General features: G+C 41.5%; 1 protein-coding gene across 1 annotated transcript; it reads right to left on the bottom strand.

Moving 5' to 3' along the window:
• Positions 1-2,317: 2,317 nt before the first annotated feature.
• On the bottom strand, positions 2,318-19,195 carry RPP30 (ribonuclease P/MRP subunit p30). Its single transcript, XM_061348941.1, has 11 exons — positions 19,098-19,195; positions 18,069-18,124; positions 17,696-17,752; positions 16,937-17,011; positions 16,305-16,376; positions 12,102-12,191; positions 9,885-10,001; positions 6,453-6,482; positions 5,926-5,963; positions 4,726-4,805; positions 2,318-2,759 (listed from the first exon to the last, which is right to left on the bottom strand). Exons 1-11 carry the CDS (start codon positions 19,177-19,179, stop codon positions 2,653-2,655), a joined length of 804 nt encoding a protein of 267 aa, XP_061204925.1. The 5' UTR covers positions 19,180-19,195; the 3' UTR covers positions 2,318-2,652.
• Between the last annotated feature and the right edge of the window lie 6,345 nt (positions 19,196-25,540).

The raw sequence follows: 25,540 nt of genomic DNA, 5'->3' as shown, positions 1-25,540 counted from the left end.
TTTGCTGGAGTGGTGCACATGCACAGGGTCATTCTGTCTCTCCGTAAAGAAAGCTCATGTCTTGGCCAGAAAGTTCAGAAAAAGTCTCAGCTCCCTAGAGCAGCCCGCCCTTGAGCTACCTCCCTGTTACTACAAGATAAAAGCCATCTCTTACTTATTTTGTTAAATGGAAACACATACACAAAAGCAGAAAGACAGTACTTGAGTAGCTAGTAAAACAAAGCTACAGTTTTGTTACTGATTGAGTTAAAATCTCAGTTTCTCAGCAAATCAGTACTTACTGTGTGGAGCACATGAGACAGCTTCAGTTATCCAAGCCAAGGACAATGTGAGTTCTGCTAGGAAAGGCAGACACCTCTCCCTTTGCTTTTGCAGAAGCAAAACAATCTTAACAGTGCTGCCGGCAGGGGCATCAACATCCCATTTCACTGGGACGTTACATGATGCATTCACTGAAAATCCTGATGCCCCATGGCACGGCCTCCGTGAGAAACTCATGGCAGGTTCCTGCGCACCTTCACCAAGCTCTGTCACTTGGCTTCCAGCCATGAGGATTTACTGTCGCGCCAAAGCAGTGTCCTGGGCAATGAGGTGGGGTCAGGAGCAGACAGTGATAAACAGTTGTTACAGGAGTGCCAATTTTGGAGACTAAGTGAATTTACAGGAACCCTGCACAAGAGCAAGCAGAAGAAATGCCAATTCTGTCTGCAGCCAGCTATCCTAGACTGAGGCCAACAGTTTTAGACAGATGAGACTTTTCTCACACAAGCACCATAACTCACAAGTGTCACCTTGCCAGCCATAAGCCTTATTTGTGAACATCTTCTCCATGAAACTTATGGCACACCTCTGCTCACTGCCCTTCTCTGCAAGTCACTACTTCACTACTTGTTTGTGCACAATTACCCAGACACTGGGAGCATGCCTTGCAGGAAACAGAAATGACATCAGTGCTAGCTAACTCTGTTTATCATCCTAACTGAGAAGCAGTTCAATTGTTCAGGCAGCAAAGTGGCCAGAACATGCTTCAGGAAACTGGCGGAGAAGAAACTTTTTAATCAGTTCCTGAAGCACTGTATCTTAAAGGATAAAGATACAAGACTGTAATTCTTTTGTATCAAGTCAAACGAGTAGCAAGGACTTACAGCAGCGCCTCCTCCCATATGATAGTTTCCAAATAACTCCTGCCATGCTCAGGGTAGGTTATTCAATAGCCAAGGCAAGAGGGTATGTCACTCAGAAAATTGCACTAGACAAACACATTTTGCTTCTTCTCTGATTAGAGCATGGTCACTTTGGAGGCAAGTCCATAAACAGCAAACTATGTGTGTCTATGCGTGTGTGATACATACATATAACATCCCAACAACTAGACTAAAACAGACTGAAATCATCAAGTCAACAATAACTCAAAATTTGTTGAAGCAAAAGCTGTTGTGACTTATACCAGCATTATATAGAACTATTACTCTACTGAGATCTTCACCTATTCTGCTCAGTCCAGTTACCAAGAACTCTGAGATGATCCACTGCAAGACTTCTGCAATATTTTACATGCTGTAACTTCCACTTCTCAACTTGCGCAAATACAGAACTGGAATACTCACTGTAAAGCTGGCTCAAGAGCATCTTGAGTACAGTAGCTTACATAACTTTTTATATTGGTTTCATCAAAAGAAAAACTTCAGTCAACATTTGGAAGAGCTCTGACAATGCTCTGCTGATTATAAATCTGTTATGATTGCTTTTTTGGCAGCCAGATTAAGTTTACTGAGGCATTAACAGGAAGGAAAACAGAAAGGCAGGAGGCAGCAAAATGAACACTCTCCTAGACAACACTGCCAGACCAGGACATAAAGAAGGAAATGATGCAGTAAAAACGATGTGACATGGAGACTGCTCAGGCCTAGGTGAGACAGCTGTTATTCTGCGACTGCAACACAGTATGCTGAGCACATATTCAGTGTAACCTTGGGCTCTTCCTTCCCATCTGCAGTAACCATCTCATGTGACTGTGGTTTTAAGAGCTGCAAGACAGGGATGGCCCTTGGGATGTGTCTCTGGCAGGTCAGGTTAGTCAGTCCTACTGTAACACAAATCCAAGGTATCTCCTAGCAAGTGACAGAATCTAAGATCTTCTTTATAGCCACTGGCCACGAAACAGAATGGGAAGCAGTGTTTTGTTTTTCCTTTACTGCACAATTATTCTCCACAGGCCCCTGAAGGTAAACTTCATCTACTGTTTGTAGCTGTAAGGTTTAGTACAGAGATGTGTTTAAAACTTGAGAAACCATGAGCTATACTTTCAAAGCATACATTCTTAGAAACATTTTTAATTAAAAAGGAATGCACTTGTACAACTGAAAATTTCTGTTATAAATATCGTGTTGAGTTTGCACTATCTTCAGAAGACCTAAGACAGGGTGGAGAGAGAGTCTCCTGACCTTGGCCAGAAGCCCAGCATGACCTTTTAGGTGTGGTGAACTACCATACAGCAGCCTCATTCCCACAGCTTTCCTCACTTGAGCACCAGAATTCTTCTCCAGGCTAAATAAATTAGTAAGGGAGGAATGGGAGTAGCTGGAGGGAGGAAGAAGTCTCAACACTGGGTAAAGATGGGATGGAGGTTCTTGTTGACAACTGATTCAGTCCTCAAGCTTGAGTCTTAGCTTTTTTGCAGGCTGGCAGTGTTTCTTCCTCCTCAACCTTGCGAGGCTTCTTCACTGTGTACACTATCCCACAGGCACTCTTCCGAGTTTCTGGAATAATACAAGCAGAAGCTGTAGTACCTCAAATAAAATGACACATGCATTTAATGCAGTTATTTCAGGTGCCCATGCCCCAAAGCACAGTTCAACATGTTTAACAGCCATAGAGCACACACAGCAGGTAAGCAACCTTCACAGGCAGGAGCCGGGGATCCGCTGCACTAGGGAGTGGGGAAACCCAACAGTGGGTGTAGAATTACAGCAAACATAAGTGAAAACTGAGGTCTGTCGGGCTGAGGGGCTGCAGACACACAAGAACATAGGAAACCAGGCTTAATCAGTTCAATTTCTGAGCAAAACATACTGTTCTTAAAAAAAAAAATAAATTCACATACGCCAGGATTCTTAAACAGACTATGCTGGCATAGCTCTGTTGGCAGAGGCTCCCCTATACATACCAAGTAAGTAGCTTTATAGTATTCAAGAATATTTATTTACAGAACCCTCAGCATCACCATAAAGTACTACTGTGTGATGTTATCAAACTCCTCAGAAGTTTGCCAAACAACCTAGTGAGCCCAATCCAATTTCGTAACTAGTGGTGGGAGGCTTCTCCATAAAATTTGAGGTAGAAGAGATTCTCTACAAATACTCCGTTAGCAAAGAAGCTCTGCAAGCACCTTGCCAAAATGTATTGACTTATTCTGGGTTAGTATTCTCTGGGGACAGGGTACCAGCACTTGCTATTTAATTTAACAGATAAGATAGATGATGGTCTTGAGAAATTCCACATAAACTCGACAAAAATTCTTCCCATACACTGTCTCTGTGCTGAGGAGTAGCTGCTGGAGAAGGACCCCATTCTCAGAAACACCCTCTCCAAGAGGTCAAAGCTACCTGCTGTGAATTACAGCAGGTTCAAGGCTCCCCTCTACTGAAACAAGTGATATAAGCCAAATCCTACTGTGCATTTGAAACTTAGAGCAACTCAAGTTGTTAGGAAGGTGACCAGAAATCATACATACCCAACCAACCTTGACAGAGGCAGCCATAAAGAGCTACATGTAACTACTCAGCCACAAAGTTGAACTGCCATCAGAATAAGCAACAACAACAAAAAAAAAAAAATCAAGAAAGACTGAGAACCAGTAACTAAGCATGTGAAAGGGAGGGCATGGATGAAGAAGTTGGTGCTACGGTGGAAAGCAAAGGTCTAAGCTGATTGCTGGAACATCAACTTTTACATCTCTGCTGCACTGATACCAGGGAACAAAATACAACTGGAAACCTTTTGATTTCCAGTGAAGGGGCCACAAGCTAAATTTCCACTTTCTTAATATTAACAATGGGCAAACAGAGGACAGCTACCACGAGCTGCCTCTGCCAAATGCGTAAAGAAGCAAGGTTTGTTTCAGCACACCACTTCAGGCCATTGTATACTATATGAAACTTTTTTTTTCCTAAGCAGCAAGCACTCAGGGTATTTGATTTTGCATCAAGTTTGAAATAGTCCAGACTGAAAAACAAGTGAAAAACAGACCACATAATGAAGCATCAGAAAGAGAGATGGGAACGGTTTCCACAATCATGCTGCAAGAGGGTAAACACAAAACACATGCATCCTGATTTTCTCGAAGTCCATGACACATTTTCTGCTGGTGCTAGCAAGATCAGCATTCAGCCCTTTCTGAAACAAGGGATGGGATAGTTTCACTAGGAAACACAACAGGCAAATCTGTGTTTTGGCTAAACAGTTTATGACTCGTTAATGTGGTTAAGCAAGTACTCCAGTACAGACAGCCCAATCAGTTCAGCCACTGGTTTGCCAACACAGCAACTAGGGAAAATAAAACACCCTTGCCACACAAGCTCTTCATCATGCGTTGGACAAGGGAGCTAAAACCCCAAGCTGACTTACTCTATAAGGTCTCAGGCCTTTTGGAAAATATGCATTAACATGAACTTAGTTTAACAAATGCACATTACTTAAACAAGCTTGCACGTGCTTTTCACTTACCTCCATGAAGCATGGTGGCCCTGCAGTTGGTAGATACAGCTGCCTTGGCTTCACCTTCTGACAGGCCAAACAGCAAACCTCTGTCACCTTTGCTCAGGATCAAAATGCACAGAAAGGAACAAACAAAACAGGGAAGTCCGTCTGCATGGTAGGTTTGCTTACTCCACAAATAACTGGGAATTAGCGAAGCTGTAACTCAAAGTGACATTTTGCATAAGGCTACCCAGAGGCAGGGAACTGAGGCACTGAGTTCTCCCAGCTGTAGTTCCCCAGCAGCCCTCCTGGAATGCTCCTGGCAGTGTTGCTTTTTTCCAGACAAGGAGCCATACTTTTGAAAATAAAGGTCTGCCATCATGGGAACATTTTTATGTGAATAATAAGCAAACAAGTTACCCCATTAAAAAGTTCAGGTTTGGGGGAAGGGCACTGTCTGATACAAAAGCATTACGCTGAAAAGTTCCCAGCCACCTTCAGCAAGGATGACACCAGATTAGGTATGTTAATTTGGGTTGAGCCTGACTGCTCTTTTTAAGAGGGAAGGAAATGTTGTGCATAAAATCTTTCCAGGCCACACAACCTCCCACACGGTTCTCATGACTCAGAGCATGCTCCTTCCCTTTGAGGGACAGTCCAGATACATGCTTGTTGGCCAGAGAGGGGGGAATAGTAAAAAATACATCTGAATTCCTAAAAGAGGGGAGAAAAGACACTCTTCTTGGTTTCTAGAACATAACTGCTTAGGTACATATGTGCAGGTAAACAAGGACTGGAAAATTCAGAAGTAACCAGCATTCTGATAGGAACTTTATCTTTCTTAATATAAATTCAGTTCTATAGCTTCTACTAAAGATGTGGCATCTTGGAGATCACAGTAGTAATTTCTGGTTTGGTTCACAGTGTCCATAGATTTTGATGTTTTTTATGACTTTCCTCACTTAAACCCACACAGTATCGATACATATCTCAATCAAACATACCTGTAGCTGAACAGAGACATTACTATTTAGTGACTGCTCATTCCACCTCAAGACCAAGATGTTGTTCTTCCTACACTCACTCAGTCTCAATTCATTGAACTGGTCATCAGCAATCATCACTGTGTGAAGTTCAAGGAGTGCAAAGGATAGAAGTATTTCAAAAGTGCTTTGAACTTTCAACATGTTAATAGTAACTGCTGTCTTTTACTTGAAAAAAGGATACAGATTAGCCACGTCATAAGGACCTCGTAGTTCTAGAGACTAAAACAAAACAAAGAAGGTTGGACATGGCAGGGGATTGGAATTTGGTGATCTCAAGGTCCTTTCCAACCCTACCTATTCTATGATTCTAGATGTGCATCCACTCTCTCTCAGGCTGACACAGTGTTAGCAGCAGGACAGGGATATAAGGAAGGCAAGATTAAATACTACATAAAAACAAGCTGCTGAAGATGCACTAGGAAATCAAGCAAATACTACTGTTTTGGAAAACACTGTCTTCATCTGGGAGAAAACTGTCATGGAAAATACCACAGCAGCAAAGAAAACCCCACCCAGCCAACAGAAAAAACCCCAAACCCACAATACAATTATTTGGCAAAACACTGATTAAAGAACCACCCACAAGATGAAAATAATATTTAAAATTACAATTTATTTTAATGTTTAATATGCAATTAGAGCTCTATTTTCAGGCACAGATAAATCCTCAACTTGTTCTGACTTACAAAAAAATAATCTGGGACTTACCCTTTCAGCTGCACTAGATATGACAATATTCTGGAAAACAAAGGAGAACAAACATTCATCTGTCAGGCAGCATCAAGAAATGAAAAAAAACCAAACAACTCAGCAAGCAGCAAAGACTTTATGAGCATTACCTAAATTCAGGCTCAGAACCCAATTAAACATCAGAGTATCTGATGCCCTCAGAGGTAGTGAATTGGAGCAAGGTGTGGATCTTAATTTGGGGACATCAATAAACCTCAGTCATCCCCTTGGCCCCTACAGAGAGAGGGGCACAGGGACAAGACCCCCCTTGCAGTTACACTTGCACAGACAGATGTGAGATGAACAAGTACCGCACCTTTCAGAGGTAATAGATTAAGCAATACAAAAATCAGAGTGATGGGACACAGTGTTAAGTGCCCCCTTTATCTACACTAGCTGAAAAAGGCCTCACACAAATGACAACTCAGCCTGAGCTGTAACAGAAGAAGACTTAGAAGTGGAGTTCAGGATCCCCCAGCAGCAGCTTACAGGGTAGTGCCTTTTGACAGTTTGGTGCTCCCAAATTTTCAGTCTAGTCTGTGCTGCAGTACAACTCATCCTAACCTCAGCATTCATTCTGGCTTTAACTGAACTCACACTGGTGTCTGAAGCTAGTGGCTGCTAGTTCATGCCATACACTCACTTCCGTCAACACTGGCACCCCCAGGAAAATCACCAGGCGGAGACACATCCTTTTCCCTCATAGGGTTTCTGCAGAAACCGACTGCTTGGGGGCTGGCAGGTACCACAGCTTAGCTGCCAGTGCTCTCCTGTTATTAAACCCCCAAGGATGCTCACTCAGTGAGTGGCTGTTTTGCACAGGTGGAAACCTTTAAACAGCAAAAAAAAAACCACCCTTGCACATTTTATTATACTGAATGAAAGGCTTTGGGAATTCCTGCTTGAGTGGGTGGGAATGAGCAATTGTACTGAGGCAGTGAAAGACTCTCCCTCTCTGACGTCAGTACCACCAACACATCACACCACTCCCGGTTACAAGGTGGGGATTTTGATCCCTTCCTTGAATTGCTTTGCTTGTCCTGCCACCTCCCCAGCACAGACAGCAGGGCAGACACTGGAAGAAAACACTGTATGCAGCTGGAACTCAACATATAAAACAGCTATTTGCGTGGAAGTGACTGTATGTTCATATTGTGCCCAGGGTTTCATGTGCTAAGGAGGAAAGTATGGGAGAGACCACTCTGCCTTAGCATAAGGAAAGCCAGAAGCAGAAGCAATACCCACAAAGTGACTTAAAAGCACACATCATGAGGGAGCCTAAGACATTTCTTTCTGCATAGTTCACCTGCATGCACTATGGATCCCCAGGGTGCTTTTGTGCTTCAGTGGTGCTGACTGCTACAGTTTGCTGTGAAAATTCAAGTCTCCTGCTCTGAGCTGTAGCAACCGATGCCTGCCTCCCAGGCTCAGAGAAGCTCCCAGAACAGCTGTGCAAGACATCTTCAACCAACACAGGATTGTAGTTCACTGCTGCACATTGGAGATATGCTCCACCTGGTTCAAAGGCCTTCATTATGGGATAGGTAAGATGGGAAGAGGCAAGAGCAGACAAGAAAAGCACTGCTAGCAAGTGAATGATAGGCAAGCAAAGGCAAATCCAAGTGAAGGGCTGAAGGGAAGAACTCAAAGGCAAAACATTATCTCCCCAGGTAAAGGAGACAATAACTTTCAGCACACTGCTTCAGGCATAGCACCTACACTCAGTTACCCAAACATGCGAGGTGATGGACTGTGGCTATGCACACCTTCTCTCTGGTAATGCACGTGAGTTCTTCCCTCACTGCCTGCACATTTTAGCATGTTTGAAGGATTCTGCTCAATTCCAGCTCCAAAGATATGAGTAAATTTCTGGAAATTTCTTTGCCCTGCTACAAGAGAGGAGGAACAAAAGGATCCAGAAGCTGGTACAAGTTCAGCAACTACAGGTTACAGAAGGCAAGGGCTGCATGTCAGATGCCAGTGCAGACTATGGGCCAGCCATCTCTTGTCTCGTTAAAAAAAGGTCTTTCAATAACTGATGGAGACAACCTGCCAGTGAGAGCTAATAACCACCTCTGCAGGCCCACCAGGTACCGAGCCTGAAGGCAAGAATAATGGTGAAAAGTAAAGACAAGCTAGCAGTTCCCTCCCAGCACTACCAGTGCCTAACAGCAACTTGTCATGTCCAGCTAATTTACCTTGCAGGCACAGACGATGCACTAGATTGTCAGATACAGAAAGAAAGGGCACTGTGCAGACTGAGCACCACATGTCTCACTTGCTGCATTCATGATGGCAACTCAACTGATCCTCTTCAATAATCATGAGAACCACATTTTTAGCTGCACACAGGAAAAAGGAAACTGGCAAAAAATGAATCGCAGAGAAAAGGGAGCTTGTGTGTAGGTATCTCATCCCCAAGTCAGTACCTGCGCAATTAGCTCCCAGAGTTGAACCTCTGAGGAAAGGCCATGAAAATACCTTCTGTAGCACCAAGGGAATTTGTCTGACCCACTCTGCTGTCCTATAAAAGAGGCTGCTACGCCTGAAGAGAACTAAGGTAACAACAGATCTGCTTTTCATTTGCCTTCCTAGCTATATATCCCACTTAAGACTAGATTTGCACAGTAATGCCTATTTTGGCTTTTCTGGACTACCCAGCTGCAGCAAAGGCCATTACTTCCAATAAAGGTGGTGGGAGCTATAATTTCTTTTAACTTGGATATGTATTACGATTCACTTCCCTGTTAAAAAAACCCAAAACATGGCCTGAAAGGACCCAGCATGATAGGCAGCTCAGGCTGGCAGCTGGGAGGAGGTGAGCCATGAAAGCAATTCATTACAGGCATCTCAGCTGCAAGCATTAGTTCTTCCTTGGGTTTCAGTAGCAAGGAAGAATGCAGCTATTTTTACTATTAAAAATACTATTTAATAGTAAAATACCTTTACTATTAATTTACTAACTGTTTAACAAAACAAGATTTCTACTTCTTTTTATTATTATTTTCTACTCCCCCATATTGAAGGTACACTATTAAATAAGTGCTTTTGGTCAATTAGAAATAAGAAACGTATTTTAAAGGAAGAGATGCATGGGTTTCAGTTCCAATGAAACCTTAGGTCTTGACATTTTTTCCCCTTTTGTTTTGAATAATGCATACGTTGAACAACAACAGATAGACTGTTCTGAAAAAAGAATCTAACAGTTTGACAACTTAAGAAGAAATCATGCAGTGGTGCATGGCTGAAAGTATCTGGAGCTAGAATAATTGTGTCCTTGTATTAGCAGGCAAAGATTCAGTCACAGCTTCAAAAACCCCAGCATCAAACTCATTTAAAATGGTTCAGTCTGTCCAACTCCAGAAGAATTTGAAGTGAATTAATTAGCTTGCTTTCACATTGAGAGCTTACCTTTCCTTTGCAGATCTGCATCAGGCTGATCGCATTTGAAATTGTGTATCTTCTCATTGTGGAGTCTTTGATGGCAGGCGTATAAAGAAGTTCAAAGTAAATGCCTCGATCTATTGCCTTCACATGAAAGAGAGTGATCAAAAATCAAAAGCAGAGAAGCATAACAATCTAACAACTGCTGTCTATTATTGATATTGCTTATTCTCAGTTTAACTGTACTCCATACGAAAAAAGTAAGATGGAATTGTTCCAGCAAGAGCACAGCATAGCATGCAAGGGGCAGGCAGCAGGTTTCACTGTACACCAGATAAGTGTACTTGAATCTTGGGATGACAGATAAATGAGGTTTAACAAACAAAGAAATACCAGCCATTTATCAGTTGTAACTGGCTTTCCACTATCATAAGAGTTGAGGAGAAAGTTAGCTACTTCTGGTCAGAAACAAGCCTTGAAATTTTGACGACTCTCCTCTAGCCACGCAGCCTGCTGTTAGGAAGCCCATTGGTTCCAACAGTACCCATGACTTGCAGGTGAGGAACTTGTCCTTGCACAAAAGCAGCGATACTGATATTTGTGACAATGTTAAATAACAGTGAGTCACAGGAGAAGTTTCAAATAGCAATACTGATTATATTTTCAGTTGCTTTAAAATCTTTTGCCATCTGTTAAAGTACCTCATCAAAAACCTAGTATTCCTGTTTTTGCAAATACACAGGGAAAGGCGTATCAACTTGTTACAGGACACGGTGGGTTAGTGATAAAGACACAATTTAAAGCTAGTTCTTTGTTCCATGGCCTAAACTACATTTGCCTGAAATTTTACTCTATGCTTCATACTTATGTTATCAAGAAATGCTGCAATGCTAGTATAAAAGAGTCCAGTAACTGAATACAGATGGAATTAATCCAGCTTCTATCCATGCATGACCTCTGCCTGCTAGCACAACAGAAGCTATGTACACGTGAAATGTTTCAAACAGAACTAGTCCAACATCTGCAAACAAGAAGAGAAGCCTGAATTTATCAAAACCAAAACAGGTGATGGCAATACACCAATTTCCAGTCAAGCAGAGTTTTAACCTCATCCCCACTGCTTCAGCTGCCTGCCAATCTGTCTGTCTGGCACCACAACAACCAAAACTGTCTGCCCCAGGATGCACAAAACCAGTCTGACAGACAGACTGCCTTGAAGCTGGGAATGTGGAAAATGAGAACTAGCTTGTAAGGAAGATGTCTCCTAACACAGGGCTCCAAGAGCTACCCTTGGTCTTGCTGGAGCCAGGTCAGCTGCTGGAGTTTTAGGCAGCTAGGTTACTTTCAAGCAACATTTCATATAAAATTGTTACTTCAAGTGGAATGTTAAAATTCCCAGCCTATAGTGAATTCCAAAGTATACTTTTGCTCTGTTTCAGAATAATTTCTAGTTAATCTTTGATTTTAATTCTTGAACAAACTTTCTATAGAAAAGGAAGTAGGGTTTCTAGCCAATTCCAAATTTGTATTTTTTTTTAGCACTAAGGACTACACCAGCCAAGAATGCCCACATGGAATGAACCCTGACATACACTCGGAGGCAAAGACTAGTTCACTGAAGAGCATGTTTGGATTAAGCTTTCTGGCAAACTACCAACAGTAGGCAAAACTGTATTAACAAAATATTTGATCCATGCTGATAGTCTTCTAGTGTCCAACAGCAGATATTTACCAATTCCACATTTGGTTCATCTGCCAAGACATTTTTTTGTCTAAATATGGATGCAATACAGTTTTCTTCCAAATAACTGCACAGGATCCCTGTCCCAAATTAATACTGTCATTCACATTCTCCTATCTTTTAAATCACAGGCTATTTATCTATTCTGACACAACTGTACCACTTCTGGTATGGGAAGCAGCTTAGTCAGCAATCACACCATGTTTCACTGCTTAGCATACTAGTGGCCTTAAGGCTCTGTTTCCACTCCTTGGAAACACCACTTCTGCCTTCTTAAGTGCGGAACAGGGAGAAGAAAAAGAAATAACATACATCAGTGTGTATTAAATGCTGCAGTGGAGGCCTTGAAGTGAAGGACATCTGAAACAACACTATACATTATGGAAGAAAATAAAAGAACCATGTGGATGGGAATGGTGGGAGGAAAATGGTAGGGAATTAAACTCAGACTGACATTAAATACAGAATTTAACAGCAAGAAAACAATTTAGATGTAAATTTACCATATTCACAGGGGGCCTTCGGAAGTAGAATGGCAGTTTTTCTGTTACATTTATGCATACCAGATCCACGTCTAGAGTTGTACAAGCGATCTGCAGCAAAGAAATAGGAACATATTTTTAGATATGCCAAAAAAACCACAGAACCAACTTTAGATGCACTAGTATTCTCCTTCATCTCTTAATGCAATAAATGTCTCTCCAGGGTGAGTTCAGTTTTAAAGTGAAGAGGCACTCTGTCTTGCATGTTTGCCAATAAAACAGCAAGGCTACAGGTGCAAAGCTTGAGCATTTTGGGCTTAAAACCCAAGCCTTCTCTCACAGAACTACTTTTCCAGTAATGTAATGACCAACCCAAAGGCAAGACTTAATACTTTTTCTTTGACTAGGACATGCAGTGTTGTTTTTTTGGCAAAAGAACTCATAGGTAATGAAGGAAAACCCCTATTTGCAAAGGGAACAGCCCAGGCACTGCCTCTTACTCCATCACTCTCTAAATCCAGTGTAGTAACTGTTTGGTTTTGGGATTGCTTTTACCACAAGCAACCAAGAAAAGACTGAAAGAAAAGCAGAACTGGTGTGCTCCATGCCCAGTTCTGGGCCCCACTTTCCTGGCTGGGTGGGCAACATACAGCTCTTCCTGATGATGGAGGAGTCTGAAGATGGTATCAAGTGTTATAGTTTAAAAGCTTAGCTTTGAACTCACCACAATTTACAGCCTGTATTAAAAGATAGAAGGAACAAAGAGAAGCGTGGAGAAGAGAATCTCCACACTGACATACAGAGAAAATTAAATACACATAAAAGTGAGCATGTGATTTACATATAACCTCATGCACAGAAGATATGTAGGATATGTAGACATACGCCTATGCCATCAAGACGATTACACAAGACCAGATTAATGTCTGCAAGCAGCATTGTAACAAAGAAGATAAAAAAGCCTGAAGAAGTTGAAAAGGAATTTTAATGCACAGGGGAGCTGTGCATCCAGAAACCTGCCAGCAACTGCTCCAAATACACCTGAGCCAGGTGCCAGCCATTCAACCCTCCATGCACCAGCACAAAAGCAATAGGCATTGCGGGGAGTCCCACGGCTGTTCTAATGCAAGGCAAGCTGTTGCTTTGCAGACTAGCCTTCTACCAGTTTGTTCACATGAACTTTGGATGGGGATGAGAGCAAATGCCCAGCTTTAGGAATGCTTCTTAGCTGACAGCACTCCTCTTAGACAGAAGGGCCACAGCACATGTGCAGGCAATTCAAAGATCCAGAAAACCACAAGGTTTTTTTATGTTAAAGTGTCTCTACCCTTCAGACTAAAATTTATTTTCATGCCCTACCTTTACCAACTCTGTTAGACAGAACACAGTTGGAATCTATTCCATTGAATTAGACTTGCATGCGCAAGTTTAGCACTACTACGGCCAGTTTTACTCCTTTTCTTATGCAGAATACAAACTACTACCTAGACAGAGGGGATTCATGGGAAAATGCACAGAGCGAATAGCTCTGAATCATGTCTTAAAAAACATGTCAGTAAGGCCATAGAAATTTACAAAGAGAGAAAGCTGAAAATGAAGGAAAGCAAGAATACAAATCAAAACATACAAGTTGCCCTATGTGACGAGAAAACAAGTGTTCCTAATCAGCTCCAGAAACACTGGAAAACTCATTTCCATTTTTTTAAATTAGCACAGTGGGAAAGGGAGGGAATCAAATGCCAGGATATCTACAGGACTCCAGTGACAGGAACATTTCAGAAGCCACCACCAAGGAAAACCAAAATTAAGTCATATTTCCCATAAGGAGGAATTCCTTCATTGCACGGAAAATTTGAGAGGAGATTTCTCCAAACACTCCAGTGTTCAGCCTAGCTTTGGATCCTGGACAAGTCACACACACAGGCACGTTAAGGCTACCCTGCCTGCTGAAAGGATCTCAAGTGCAAAACTTCATAGGAAACTTCAGAGAATGATCCGCAGCAGCCGCACAGCCGAGCGCCTGCCTGGCCACACCGCAATCAAGAGCTCCATCTGCTGGGAGACTTCAGATAGCCAGGAATAAACAAATTGCTACTGCTTGGACGGCCTGAAGAAAGTTTGGGCAAATGTTTTAGGAATAAACACTGAATTTTGGCTTTGCACTACATCCTCAGAGTTGTATGTGCAGGCTTTTTAGATACGGGTGACTTGCTAATTGCTTGCAAACAGCGGGCAGAACTAATATCATTAAAACAGTCAGAAATCTTAAAAAGCAGAATTTTTGAAAAGCATTACTGGCAAGGAGTGGGCATTCCTGTTGCAGCCCGAAACAATCCTCATGGGAGACTTAAAGAAACATGTTCTACAATTATCTTGGCAAACACAGCTTACTCATACCCCTGAGGATATAAATTATTTGGAGAACTGAAGCACATCTTTCAGTACGTATCACACTGTTCCCAGAGATGAAAAGAAAGAGGTGAAGAGTGGCCTTAAAAAGTATTTCACAACTATTCACCTCTTTCACATCCCCAACAGTCCTAAAATCTTACAAGGGAAATAAAAGCAGTCATAAACTAGTTTCATTAAGCTGTTAACTATTATAATTAATGTTCAAATTCTTCTACTGAAAGATGATTTAAAGTTCACTTTATTTTACAGCCTCTTGCTTTGAACTTTATTTTTCAAAAAGTAGAGGAAACAGAAGAATAGAATTTTAATGTGTCAAAGCAGGTACTCAGCAGTACTAAAAAGTAGCTTTAACTTACTTTGAAAACACTACCAACAGGCTCAGTTTTATACTGACAAGATCTCTTTGAAAGTAAATTTTGCTAAGAGATTCATGTTTCTTTCAGTGATCCTGCGTCTTCTTCACTCTGCTTTAAATTGCATGCCTGAATGCTGCCTGCCAAGGCTAACAGAGACAGGAAGTTTCCACTTCCACTTCAAAGTTGATGTTATTATTGCTGAGCTTGCAATAGGTCAGAAGTCAGAGTTTAGGGTCTTGTAAGAAAAGCATTCTGACAAAAAGACAACTTGCTTCCAGATGCTTGACTTGATCAGACCACTCACATCAGCTGTTAGCAAGTATCTTAGAAAAATTTAGTTAAAAATATAAGAGACATGGAGATAACGAACACCTATCATCCAACAAGCCAAACTTGAGGTCAGTCTACCCTAGCTAGTGGAATTTTATACTGGAATTTACATATTGAAATTTTATATACTGCTGATATAGCAAAACCTTCAACAGCTCACAAATTTTGTGGAGGCAGTTTTCAGTTGCAAGTTTGTGCTGAACAGCCAGGATAAATCTGAGTGAGAAACTGACCATCTGCCCTTCAAGTATTTCCCCTGAGACTGCTCTACTTTCATACCGCTTCAATGGTTTTCCCAGTAGGCAAAGTAACAAACACATCATGAAGAGATAGTGGTGAAGCATCTCCCACTCAACCTGATAATCCAAAACACTCAAAATAAAACCAGAAATCTCAGTCTAGCAACGGAATAAGGGCCATTATGTTCAACTGGGCATGTTTACATTTGGAAATTTTATCTGTTCGTAAGATGCTGTGACAGCTGGAACTAACTCCGTCTCATAAGCTCTTGCTCCTCTTTTGATTTAAAATAACAAAATAAAAGGAAAATTTAAAGAAAAAAAGATCAGCTATTCATTTGGACAAACTTCCAAGCCAAGTCCTAAGGCTAAAAGGAAGAAGCCAACTCTCAGAACCACGTTAATTCCACTTTAAAATCCTTCCACTTTCCCTGGCATTTCAGAGACCAGAAGATAGCAAACGCATTTTGAGAAACCTGTCAGAGATTGAAAAGTTAAAGTTCGAAACTGAAGTTTTGTACATGCTGATAGTATGTGTGTGTGCAGATATATATAAGAAAAAAAGGATGTTTTTCCTCCTCACTAGAGAAGTACTCAGTAGAGTACAATACACACAAACAAAACCACAGTGCAGGGGTCTACAAGTCCATTCATAGGTAGGTATTTCAGACTGTAACCAGTCACCTCAAAGCTTTGCAGTCTCCTGCAATCCCTCCCAACCTTCTCATCTTATCAACTGACCAGGCAGCCTGTGTTGCTTAATTAGCTCCATGACATGCAGACCTGTATAAAATGGCAAATAAAATCAAAACAAAGCATGTACTCAAACTAGCCCAAGGCACTATGAGTTACCCAGTGAGCATTACCAATCAGATGACTTCACTTACGTGGAACAGTTTCTCAGTCTTCGGAAATACTGCTATGATGTCATATAACCTTATATTTGGAGATGTTGATCTCTACAAAAGGTCAGAGCAAGTACTATCTTGAATTCTGGCAGATGCCAAAGCTATGCACAATGATTATTACTAAAATAATGAGAAAAGAAAAAATCCCCTTTTCACTTTCAGTACTAAAACAAAGCAAATAATCATTCAGTTACATAGTAAGTCTCTGATGTGAGCCATACTGCGAAGTCATTCATTCTCATTTTGAGGCTTATACCACCCACCTAGTAAGGCACTTACACTTTTTGCTTTGATCATGTAGCATTAAAACAAAAATAGATACAGGGCTTGCTCACAGCCTTCTGATTTACATGCAGAAGTCCAGAAATCAAAGAAAAAAGAATAACAAAACTGTTGTCCCACACTGACAAATGATCGATAGAAACCATATCCAGTCTTGTAAGTCTGCATCTCTTCATGATCACGTTATTTGCTGAAAATGTCGTATAAGAAACCAATGCTGAGTGTCCTACAAAATCCACAAAGTTCTCCCCATACAATTTCCAAAGTTTAATTCATTCATTGAGAAAAGGAAATAAAAATTGGAAAACAGATGTACTAAACATACTTACCAATAGATTACAGTGGGAAGGATCAGAAATAATAAGTGTTAGCCGTGTTAAAACTTTAATTCTTTTAGATGTCCCCTATAAAAAATAATACAAAAGACCTTAAAAAGTTTCAAAGCAAAAATATGTGGTGACTTTTACTCTGAAAACTATAAAAGAAAATGGTGCCTTGCTCATATTCATTCCTTTGTTAATTTTCTGAAGTTTGAAGTTATACTTTCCAATTTTAAATTGATCTATTTGATATTATACATGCCCTTTATAGAGAAGGGCTTACTATGTTTTTCTGAAGAAGGGTGGAAGGACAGAAGGCATAAAATCATGCAGAAAACCTGAGTATGTTTTAATACTGCTATGGCTCCCCAGGCAGGCCACAACTGTGTGCAAAAGCAGTTCCTGAATTAAAATACATAAGTGATCTGAAATAGAGACTCGGTTCATTATATCCAAATGATGCTCCATCAAAGCCAGGAAGTGACTGTCAAAACTCAATTTTCAAGAATTACAGTGTCATTATTCAACTACAAGAAGGTTCAAAATTCACACAAAGCAACTGTTAAAATAATGTTAAATATAATGAATAGCACCTACTCTAATACCAGTGTACTGTTCTTCTAATGCCGGGAGTTTTAACGATCAACCAATGGACAAATTTATCTTTTTTGCTTAACATGTAATACACAAAATCACATATACAAACACACCAAAGTAAAAATCATAACCCAGAGTGACAATGCATAGATAGAATGTAACTAGACATACTTGCACAACAGGCAAAGATGGAAACAACTCTGAAGGAGATACTGGCTTGACGATTTCCTTAAAAGAGAACAAACAGTTACTCAAAATGTCAGGGGTTAAGTTTACAATATAAACAAAAGCTGTGTTCCAATCCTAAAAAGAAATTTGCAATGCTAACAAAACTGTATCCCAGGGACAATACATGGACCATATTAAAAGTTAGCCCGGGGCAACTGTACTAAATTATAAAATAGGAGTTCTGTCATAAATTCAGACATTTGTACTTGCATCTAGATATGCGTTCTGCAGATAAGGCTACCTGGGAACATGTACTGAGGCATGTAGGTTTACAAGATAAAACACACTAAAAACAAATAATCCTAACAAAAATTACCTGTTTCTTTTCTTTAAAATCGATGACATGATTCAGAGCAACCACAGAATATCCCACTGAAAAAGTAAACACAGTAAACTAATGCAAACAAACAAAAATGTGTGAAACACTCATTACTTAAATGTCGCAGAATTAATAATCACATGCATATTTGCCTTTCACATTATTTTTCTCTGAAGATTAATTCACCCCAAAAGTGCCTTAAAAAATTATTTGCCTTTTAATATGTTCTAGTCCTGACAACATTTACTCAATGGCAGAGCTTTATGAATATGAATACTTAGGAATAAAGTTCCCAAAGACTCTGCCCTCGTTTGGTCCTGTTGATACCTTTAGGGAAAATGGTTAAGGATATTCAAGACAGTTGTTAAAGGTACAGGTAATGCAGAGCTGGGAGAAATACAGCTACAGCAGAAGGCAAGGTGAGCATTCAAAGTGATGCTGAACAAACCCGACTGAATAGATCTCATTCGGCAGGGACTAGCGGAGAAAGTCAAACCGCCCCCCAGACGCTTGGCAGGCGGAATGTGGCTGTACAGCACTTCTGCAGAAAAAGAAGACTTGGGCCATAATGAACTACAGGTGGAAGGATGTGTCCATGCGGGTAAGAAAACCAGTTATTACACTGGGATAAAGGCAGAGACAGAGCCTGCAAGGCTGTCCTCGCTACACGTAAACTACACGGCTACTACACGGCTTTCCTCGCTACTCGGCACTGGAAGACCTCAGTCCTGATCACTTCACTTGCAGAAAACCACAAGTTGAGGGGGGGAGCAGAGAAGAGCGAGGGGAAACGCTACCCGCCGGGGAAGCAGGAGACCAGGTTTAGCCCACGGGGAGGGAAAACTCACCCCGGAGACTCACGCCGTGCTCACACGAGCGTGCCGGAGCTGTCGCTCTTGCCGCGCCGCCCTCCTGGCTGGGCCCAGCTCAGGCCCACCCGGCTCTGAATCGCATCCCGAGCCAGAGCCCAGGCCCCACCGCCGCTGCCGCCCTCCCCGCTCCCGCCGTGCCCGAGCAGGGACTTACAGTGTGCTGCGGTCTCCAGCAGACCGTGCAGAGACTTCTTGTCCGACCCCTGCGGGAGGTTCAAGTCGGCGAAGCCAGCCATGCTGAGCGCTGTGGAAAGGCGGGCCGCTACTCCCGGCACCGCCCCCAGCGGCCCGCGTCAGCCTGGGACTTGTAGGCCCGGCCCGGCCGTGCCCTGCCCTACCCGGGCACGAAGCTTCCTGCTCCCGTCGGCAGAGCGGCAGTTTGTCCTGCGGTGTTCGCTGGCTGCGATCACAAAACCGCAGCAGCGAAGGGAGAGGATGTTTCACGTCTTCGCTGTACTGCTCGATCGGAGGTGCTCTACCAAAGGGTCGCCATAACCCAGGGGAAAGCCCGTGTGGGGAATGTGTCAGATCTCAGGCGGAGCCCTGAAAATCAACCCTGGCTCTGAGGAAGACCACGCTTGGCTCCGAAGGAGACGGGACCTGGTTCTTGCTTCTCTAAACAGCGAAGCAGAGCAGGCAGAGGCGCACCGCTCTCTTCGTCCCCACCAGGTGGAGCAGTTACCTCGCTCGTCTGAAGTGTGACAAGTTAGAGTGGAGCTCCATCTCAACGCTGCCAGAATAAAATCCGAATCATCTCTGGTTATTGAAAGGTCTTCTCTTTCCTTTGTTACCTAAAAAAATGTGAACTAAAGCCCCAAGCTCCCATGTCAAGAGATACCCCTTAAACTGCAAAAGGATTGAGGAATTGTAATATGCTAGTAAGCAAACACACATTCACTGTGTACCGCTGTTACAAAAAGCACACAAATATCTCTTTCTACCATTGATTAATAGCACAAAATATGTAAAATACAGGTGGTAATTACCACTAGGGGTTTTTTGTTCAGCAGCAGTTGCAGACAGCAGGTCTGTAATTCCCATCCAACTCCAGGGCCTCAGCTGCGCTGGGGATCCTCAGATTTCTCCTTCTTCAGAATGTTCTAAATGTTCATGAAGGGAAATCTGTGCGATCTGGAGCTCCAAACTCTTACTGAGGCAAAACTGCTTCTAACCAAGGCCAATGCATCAATGCTGCCAATTCCGTGTTATTGGTACGTCCCTGCTTACAGGATCTGTCCTTCGTGCAGCTTCTGCCAACTGTGCCTGGGGACTTATGGTTCATTTCTACCAGAGATCCAGTGGTTTGCAAACGATGACAAAGGATCAATAGTGCCCTGTGGGCAGGTTTCTAGCCTTGCTGTCTGATGAGTTACAAAGACCTGGGATAGTGGTAATAGAGAAGCTAGTTCTGGGCTGCAGAGACTGGATTAGGAGTCAGGGTCCTTTGTTCTTGCTACACCTATGGGAGCATTTTGTTCTTGACAATATTGGGTCAAGATATTTCAGTAAAGGAGCTCTGGTTTGGCCTATCCGCATCTGTAAGGGACTTGCCTATTATATTAGATCAGCCAGCACTGCTTCTCTGCTTCAAACAATCAGCATAGCCTGAATGGTATTGTCAAGCTTTTCTTTGATGTGGGTGAAAACGGAAGAGCTGAAGATACGATTCCAGGTTTTCTTTGGCTGAGCATATGATGGAACATAATTTCTCTTAATGAATGTAAGAAGCAGTCCATAAACATGCACCAGTTATTTTTGAATGGCCGTGCTGCAGCAGCTTCAGAGTCATCAAACAGGATTAAGCAGCTTTTATGTCTGGTAATATACAAACAAAACAAACCTTTCCTCAAGGCACTTAAAATGGAGAACATTTAAACAGATCTTCATGCATAACATCTGCACAACCCTGTTTGCTGTAATGGTGTAAGAATCTGAGTATGAAGCACTTTCGGCATCAGGTATCATGACACGTACTCAGACCAGTGTGCAATCTCATATCCTGCATGAATAACTCAAATCTTACTGCTTTTGTTCAGGCCAGCCCCACTGACCTACTTAAAATGTCTTTGTGGTCCTCACTGTTAAGCCACAAGCTTCTACTGTGATTTGTTTCATCAGTATACTGAAGATCTCATGATGGAGCCAGATCTCCTCTCTCTAGGTGTTTTCTTTCTCAATACACATAGATCTCAAGTCAATTCTTTCAGAAATTTGCACTCAGGAATCCTACCAATAGGGCAGCCCTTGGTAGCAACTCTTAGATTTAGTTTGGCATTTAACACTTTTAGGGAGTGATGCTGTCTGTCTCAGTAACGTAAATGTCACAGTCACTTTTATCATAACCTCGTTTGTAAAGGTTCAGACTGAATTTTCAGGGCTCTGTTTTTCTGAGCAATACAGATTTTTTAGCATAAATTTCACTTTAATTGTTTGTTTTCTTTTCATATGTCAGCTTGCTGTTAGTATTTGCTAGTTCCAAAAAGAGAAGACATGATTTCACATTTAAGTTGCACAGATGCAAGTATTTATTTTGACAATGATAAGAAATGCCAAAGATGGGAACGGTTACCTCTCAGCTTTACTGCTACAGACTGGTGATGATTTATTTTCACAAAGATGAGAAAAGACAGAAAAGAAAACTGCAGCTGCAACATCTTTGCTAGAAGTTGGACAAGAGTGTTATTTGCTGAACAGTACATGCTGGGAATAAAAATTGAGGTTTCAGTAATATTTGTCCACGGAATTCTAACCAACCTCTGATAAATATTCTAAACATTTTGACAACATATTTCCCCAAGGCAAAAGAAGCATATACCTATACTTTATTTATTGTCCCCAACAGCAGGTCCTCACCGGTCTTATATTTGTTTCCAGGAAAAGAAAACAGAAGGAAAGAAAAAAAAATTACATCAGGCAAATGAAAACAACAGTTTATGAAGACAGATTGGTGCACGCAAGAAAGGACAAAAATGGGTATGATAAAAAAGGAAAAAAAGCAAGAAAATATATCTATTTATTTATTACCTTGTATACTCCTGTTGTGTTACTTTCCTGCCATGCATCCAAAGTGAAATTGTTTGAGAAGTGGAGTGTAGCAGTACCTTAAAGCTATTATGCTAAGATGTTTTCTAGAGGTGGCTGTGTGTGGGAAAGAGTTACCATGCCGGACTGACAATGCTTTCTCCTTCACTGGTGAAGTTCCTGTGCTGCATTTCTTGACCCATTTCAGTCAGAGTGCTCCAAGTTAGTGAAGACCTGCTGTGTCAACAGACTGCAAGCATTAAGTCCTCTGGAGAGGGAGGAAGGATTCAGGGTTTAGTCAAAGTTCTTTCAACACAGACACTTTTAATAGGTACAGTCTGGCCTCAGGAAGTCAACGTGTGCTGGGGCCTTATTTCTTAGCTAGCTCTGATGATGGCTGTCTTACCTTACTTCACTAACACAGGAACAAAGACTGGATACCAATACCCTCTGTAATAATCTACTCTAAGTATGAATCACAAATGCATAAGATATGTGACTAACATTATTTCTGGAGGAGGGGAAAAAAATTTAAAAAGTTAATTATTTTTTGAGAGGAAAATAAATTAGAAGAAAACGTTTCCCTTCCCTTGCCTATTTTTTTTTTTTTTTTAAATCTGGAACATTTTTATATAACAAAAATGAAATATCAAAGAAGAGATTTGCAAATAAAGTACATTATCAGGTGTAAAAAAAATAGCTTAACTTCAATAAGTGCATGAAGAAGGAAGAACAAGGGCTTTAGCACAGAGTCAGAGGTATACAGAAATATGAAGAGAGCCTAAATTACTCAAAGGACAGGATGTTACTAAACCCAGAGAAAACTAATTTGATGATATTTATTGAAGCCTAATGGAAGGTGAAAAAGTAATATTCTGGAGCAATTAAGGGAGAACAAATGTCAGCTTGTTATTCTTGCCACCCGGTCATTTTGTATGTTTCATTTTTGTATGCCGTCTGGAACAGCATATTAGAATTTGTAAATAGGGTCACTGAAGACAAAAGCAGGATGTAAACTTGGAAGAATCAACTCCTACCTTCATGCAGCATTATTTTAAATACACAGAATAGATGTAGCATCATGGAGTGATGGATGCTCTCTGCTTTCCCAGACACTGGGGAGGTGCAAGCCTCCAAAACCCTCAAGGAAAGCACCTCACCAGATGCAGTCCAGTCCTGGAAACTGGCATGTTATTCTAGGTGTGTCCTACTGAAAAGCTTTCAAGGAAAAAAAATTAAAGAGGTATTAGCTATTTTATTTTGCCAAGGTTCCATGTTTTCTCTGCAATAGTAAGCAAACCCCTTCCTATAACAGCAAGCAAATTGACTTAAATCGGCTTGTCTCTTCAAAGATAAGATTATGAGAGTAAATACAAAGAATACAAACATATGACCTTTGAGAAGGAAAGAAATCAGCTGACTAAGTTCAATGAACTGCATGGGAATTTAAGGCACAGAAAAAAATATGAGGCTAAAATACTCAAGTTGGAATGGGTAAGAGTAACATGCAAATGCTACTGTACATCATCCACTGAGTACACTTAGAGAGTCACGTTCTAGGAGTATATTGAAAAGCTGTCAAGAAGAATGACTGACTTAATGAATTGTGTCAACACATTTGCAGGAAGCACTGGCTTATAATTTGCTCTGCCTTAGTGACATTTTAAGTAACTGAAAAATTGCTTTTACAGTGAGTATTAAACTGTACAATGTTATCAGCTTTTATGATACAAAGCTATTTTGAACAAAATTTACCCGCTCCCTATCTCCTTGTCTGTACTTCAGACACTATTTTTAAAAAACTTATTCACATAAGGAAATATTCTCCTTTCTCCACATTTTGCCTGAATCCTTTAACTTGTTTTGATGTACCCTTTCCCTTCTAAAGATCCTTTTCTTCCTAATAGTTGCTTGTCTGAGGAGGAGGGACAAAGGACTTGCTTTATCACTTTGGAGGGGCAAGTCACTTGAAGCTCAAGGCTCATGAACACATTCTGGGTGGTTAAATAAAATCATAGAATAGTTAGGGGTGGAAAGGACCTTAAGATCATCAAGTTCCAACCCCCCTGCCATGGGCAGGGACACCTCACACTAAGCCATGTCACCCAAGGCTCTGTCCAACCTCAACTTGAATGCTGCCGGGGATGGAGCATTTACCACTTCTTTAGGCAACCTGTTCCAGTGCCTCACCACGTTCACAATAAAGAACTTCTTATATCTAACCTGAACTTAATCTGTTTAAGTTTGATCTCATTCCCTCTTGTCCTATTGCTATAGGGATTAGACATAGTGAGGCAGCTAATGAAGTGTAGGAAAATAAGTGACTGAATAGGAAAACACTTTCAGCTTGATAATGGTCAAAGAACTGCCCAACTAGATTTCAGCCTTACCATGTGAGACTTGCCTATTTTATTTTCTCAGCTGAATCAAAAAGGAAAAGGGAAAGCAAGTAAGTGAACTCCCAAACTCTGCTCACTGCCTGCTGTGTTTCTGACCTCCGGAGACTCGGTCTGTGCTCAGATTTTATGTCACATCTGTCCCAACCCCTCAAGTCCCCTGTGTGCTGATGGGTGAGCTGAGCCAATGCAGTCACATACGATGGAAAGCCTGCTTTCAAGAACAAGTGATGCCAACAGAATGGAAGATTTCATTAAAACCAAGACATTCTATGAGCCAAGGTTTGGAAGCCCCAGTTGCTATGGATTTATGTTTCAGTAGTGCCTATGAGTGTTAGATGATTTTTTTCCCAGATATCTGGGTACTTATTAGGTCTTTTCAAAGCAGATTTTTAAGTTTGTGTGATGTGAGCTCATACTGCAGCCTCTCTTACTGCTGGGCCACAAACACAGCGCTTCCCTCTGTCTGGCACACACTTAAACAAAACTTGCAATCATGATGTTGCCTTCAAGACCTCCTCTCATTCAGACATCACTGACATTGGTCAATGGATACTGGTCCATCTGGGCTCAACTGTCATTTCCTCTCTGTCTTTAGCTCATCTGGCTTCTGTCTCTTGCTGGAAATACAAGAGCACACTCAGAGGCAGGTGTTTCCTGTTTTAAATCCTTACTGTCTAGCATGTTACTACACCAAGAGGTGTGATCTGGTGGCACCCCATGAGTAACTGCCAATTCAAACAGTTTTCACCCCACCTTAAAGCAAGAATATGACTGAAAGAACAGAGGAAGTCAATGAGTGCCAGAAAAGGGCTAGTACCCAGGAATTCTAGGAACCTGCAGGAAAACCAGGTAACTCAAAGCAATGGGATTTTGTTGTTGTTTTTAACTTTACTGAAAGGATTAGACATGCAACAGTGAATAAATTTAAGATAATGCTATAAAAATATTAATAAAAGAGAAAATATAGGTAATGGGATTCATATTGATTTAGTAGGAAGGAGAATCTGTAAGCTTGATACGAAGTACTTCAGAGGGGACCAGGGTTTGGGGTTTAGATCTTAACAAGATCAGCCACTGTTAACTCTCCAGGCAGCAGACAGGCTCCTGCCGGACCCGACTGTCTTCCAACGCACACGTTCCGGTAGCGGGAAGAGAGGCGCTGCTGAAGCTGCACGGG

This window comes from Neopsephotus bourkii, unplaced genomic scaffold, assembly GCF_033783945.1.
Source record: "Neopsephotus bourkii isolate Nb327-2 ecotype Australia unplaced genomic scaffold, CSIRO-AGI_Nbou_v1 NB_379, whole genome shotgun sequence".
NCBI classification, from domain to species: Eukaryota; Metazoa; Chordata; class Aves; order Psittaciformes; family Psittacidae; genus Neopsephotus; species Neopsephotus bourkii.
This window is presented reverse-complemented; position numbering and strand designations above follow the sequence as displayed.

What these genes read in the sequence shown, in the direction of transcription:
- RPP30 (XM_061348941.1), bottom strand. Translation starts at nt 19,179, where the DNA reads ATGGCTGGCTTCGCCGACTTGAACCTCCCGCAGGGGTCGGACAAGAAG. An exon ending in GCTGGAGACCGCAGCACACT is followed by an intron (nt 18,125 to 19,097) that starts GTAAGTCCCTGC and finishes TTACTTTTTCAG; the next exon opens with TGGGATATTCTGTGGTTGCT. An exon ending in TATCTAGTGCAGCTGAAAGG is followed by an intron (nt 5,964 to 6,452) that starts GTAAGTCCCAGA and finishes GTTTTGTTTTAG; the next exon opens with TCTCTAGAACTACGAGGTCC.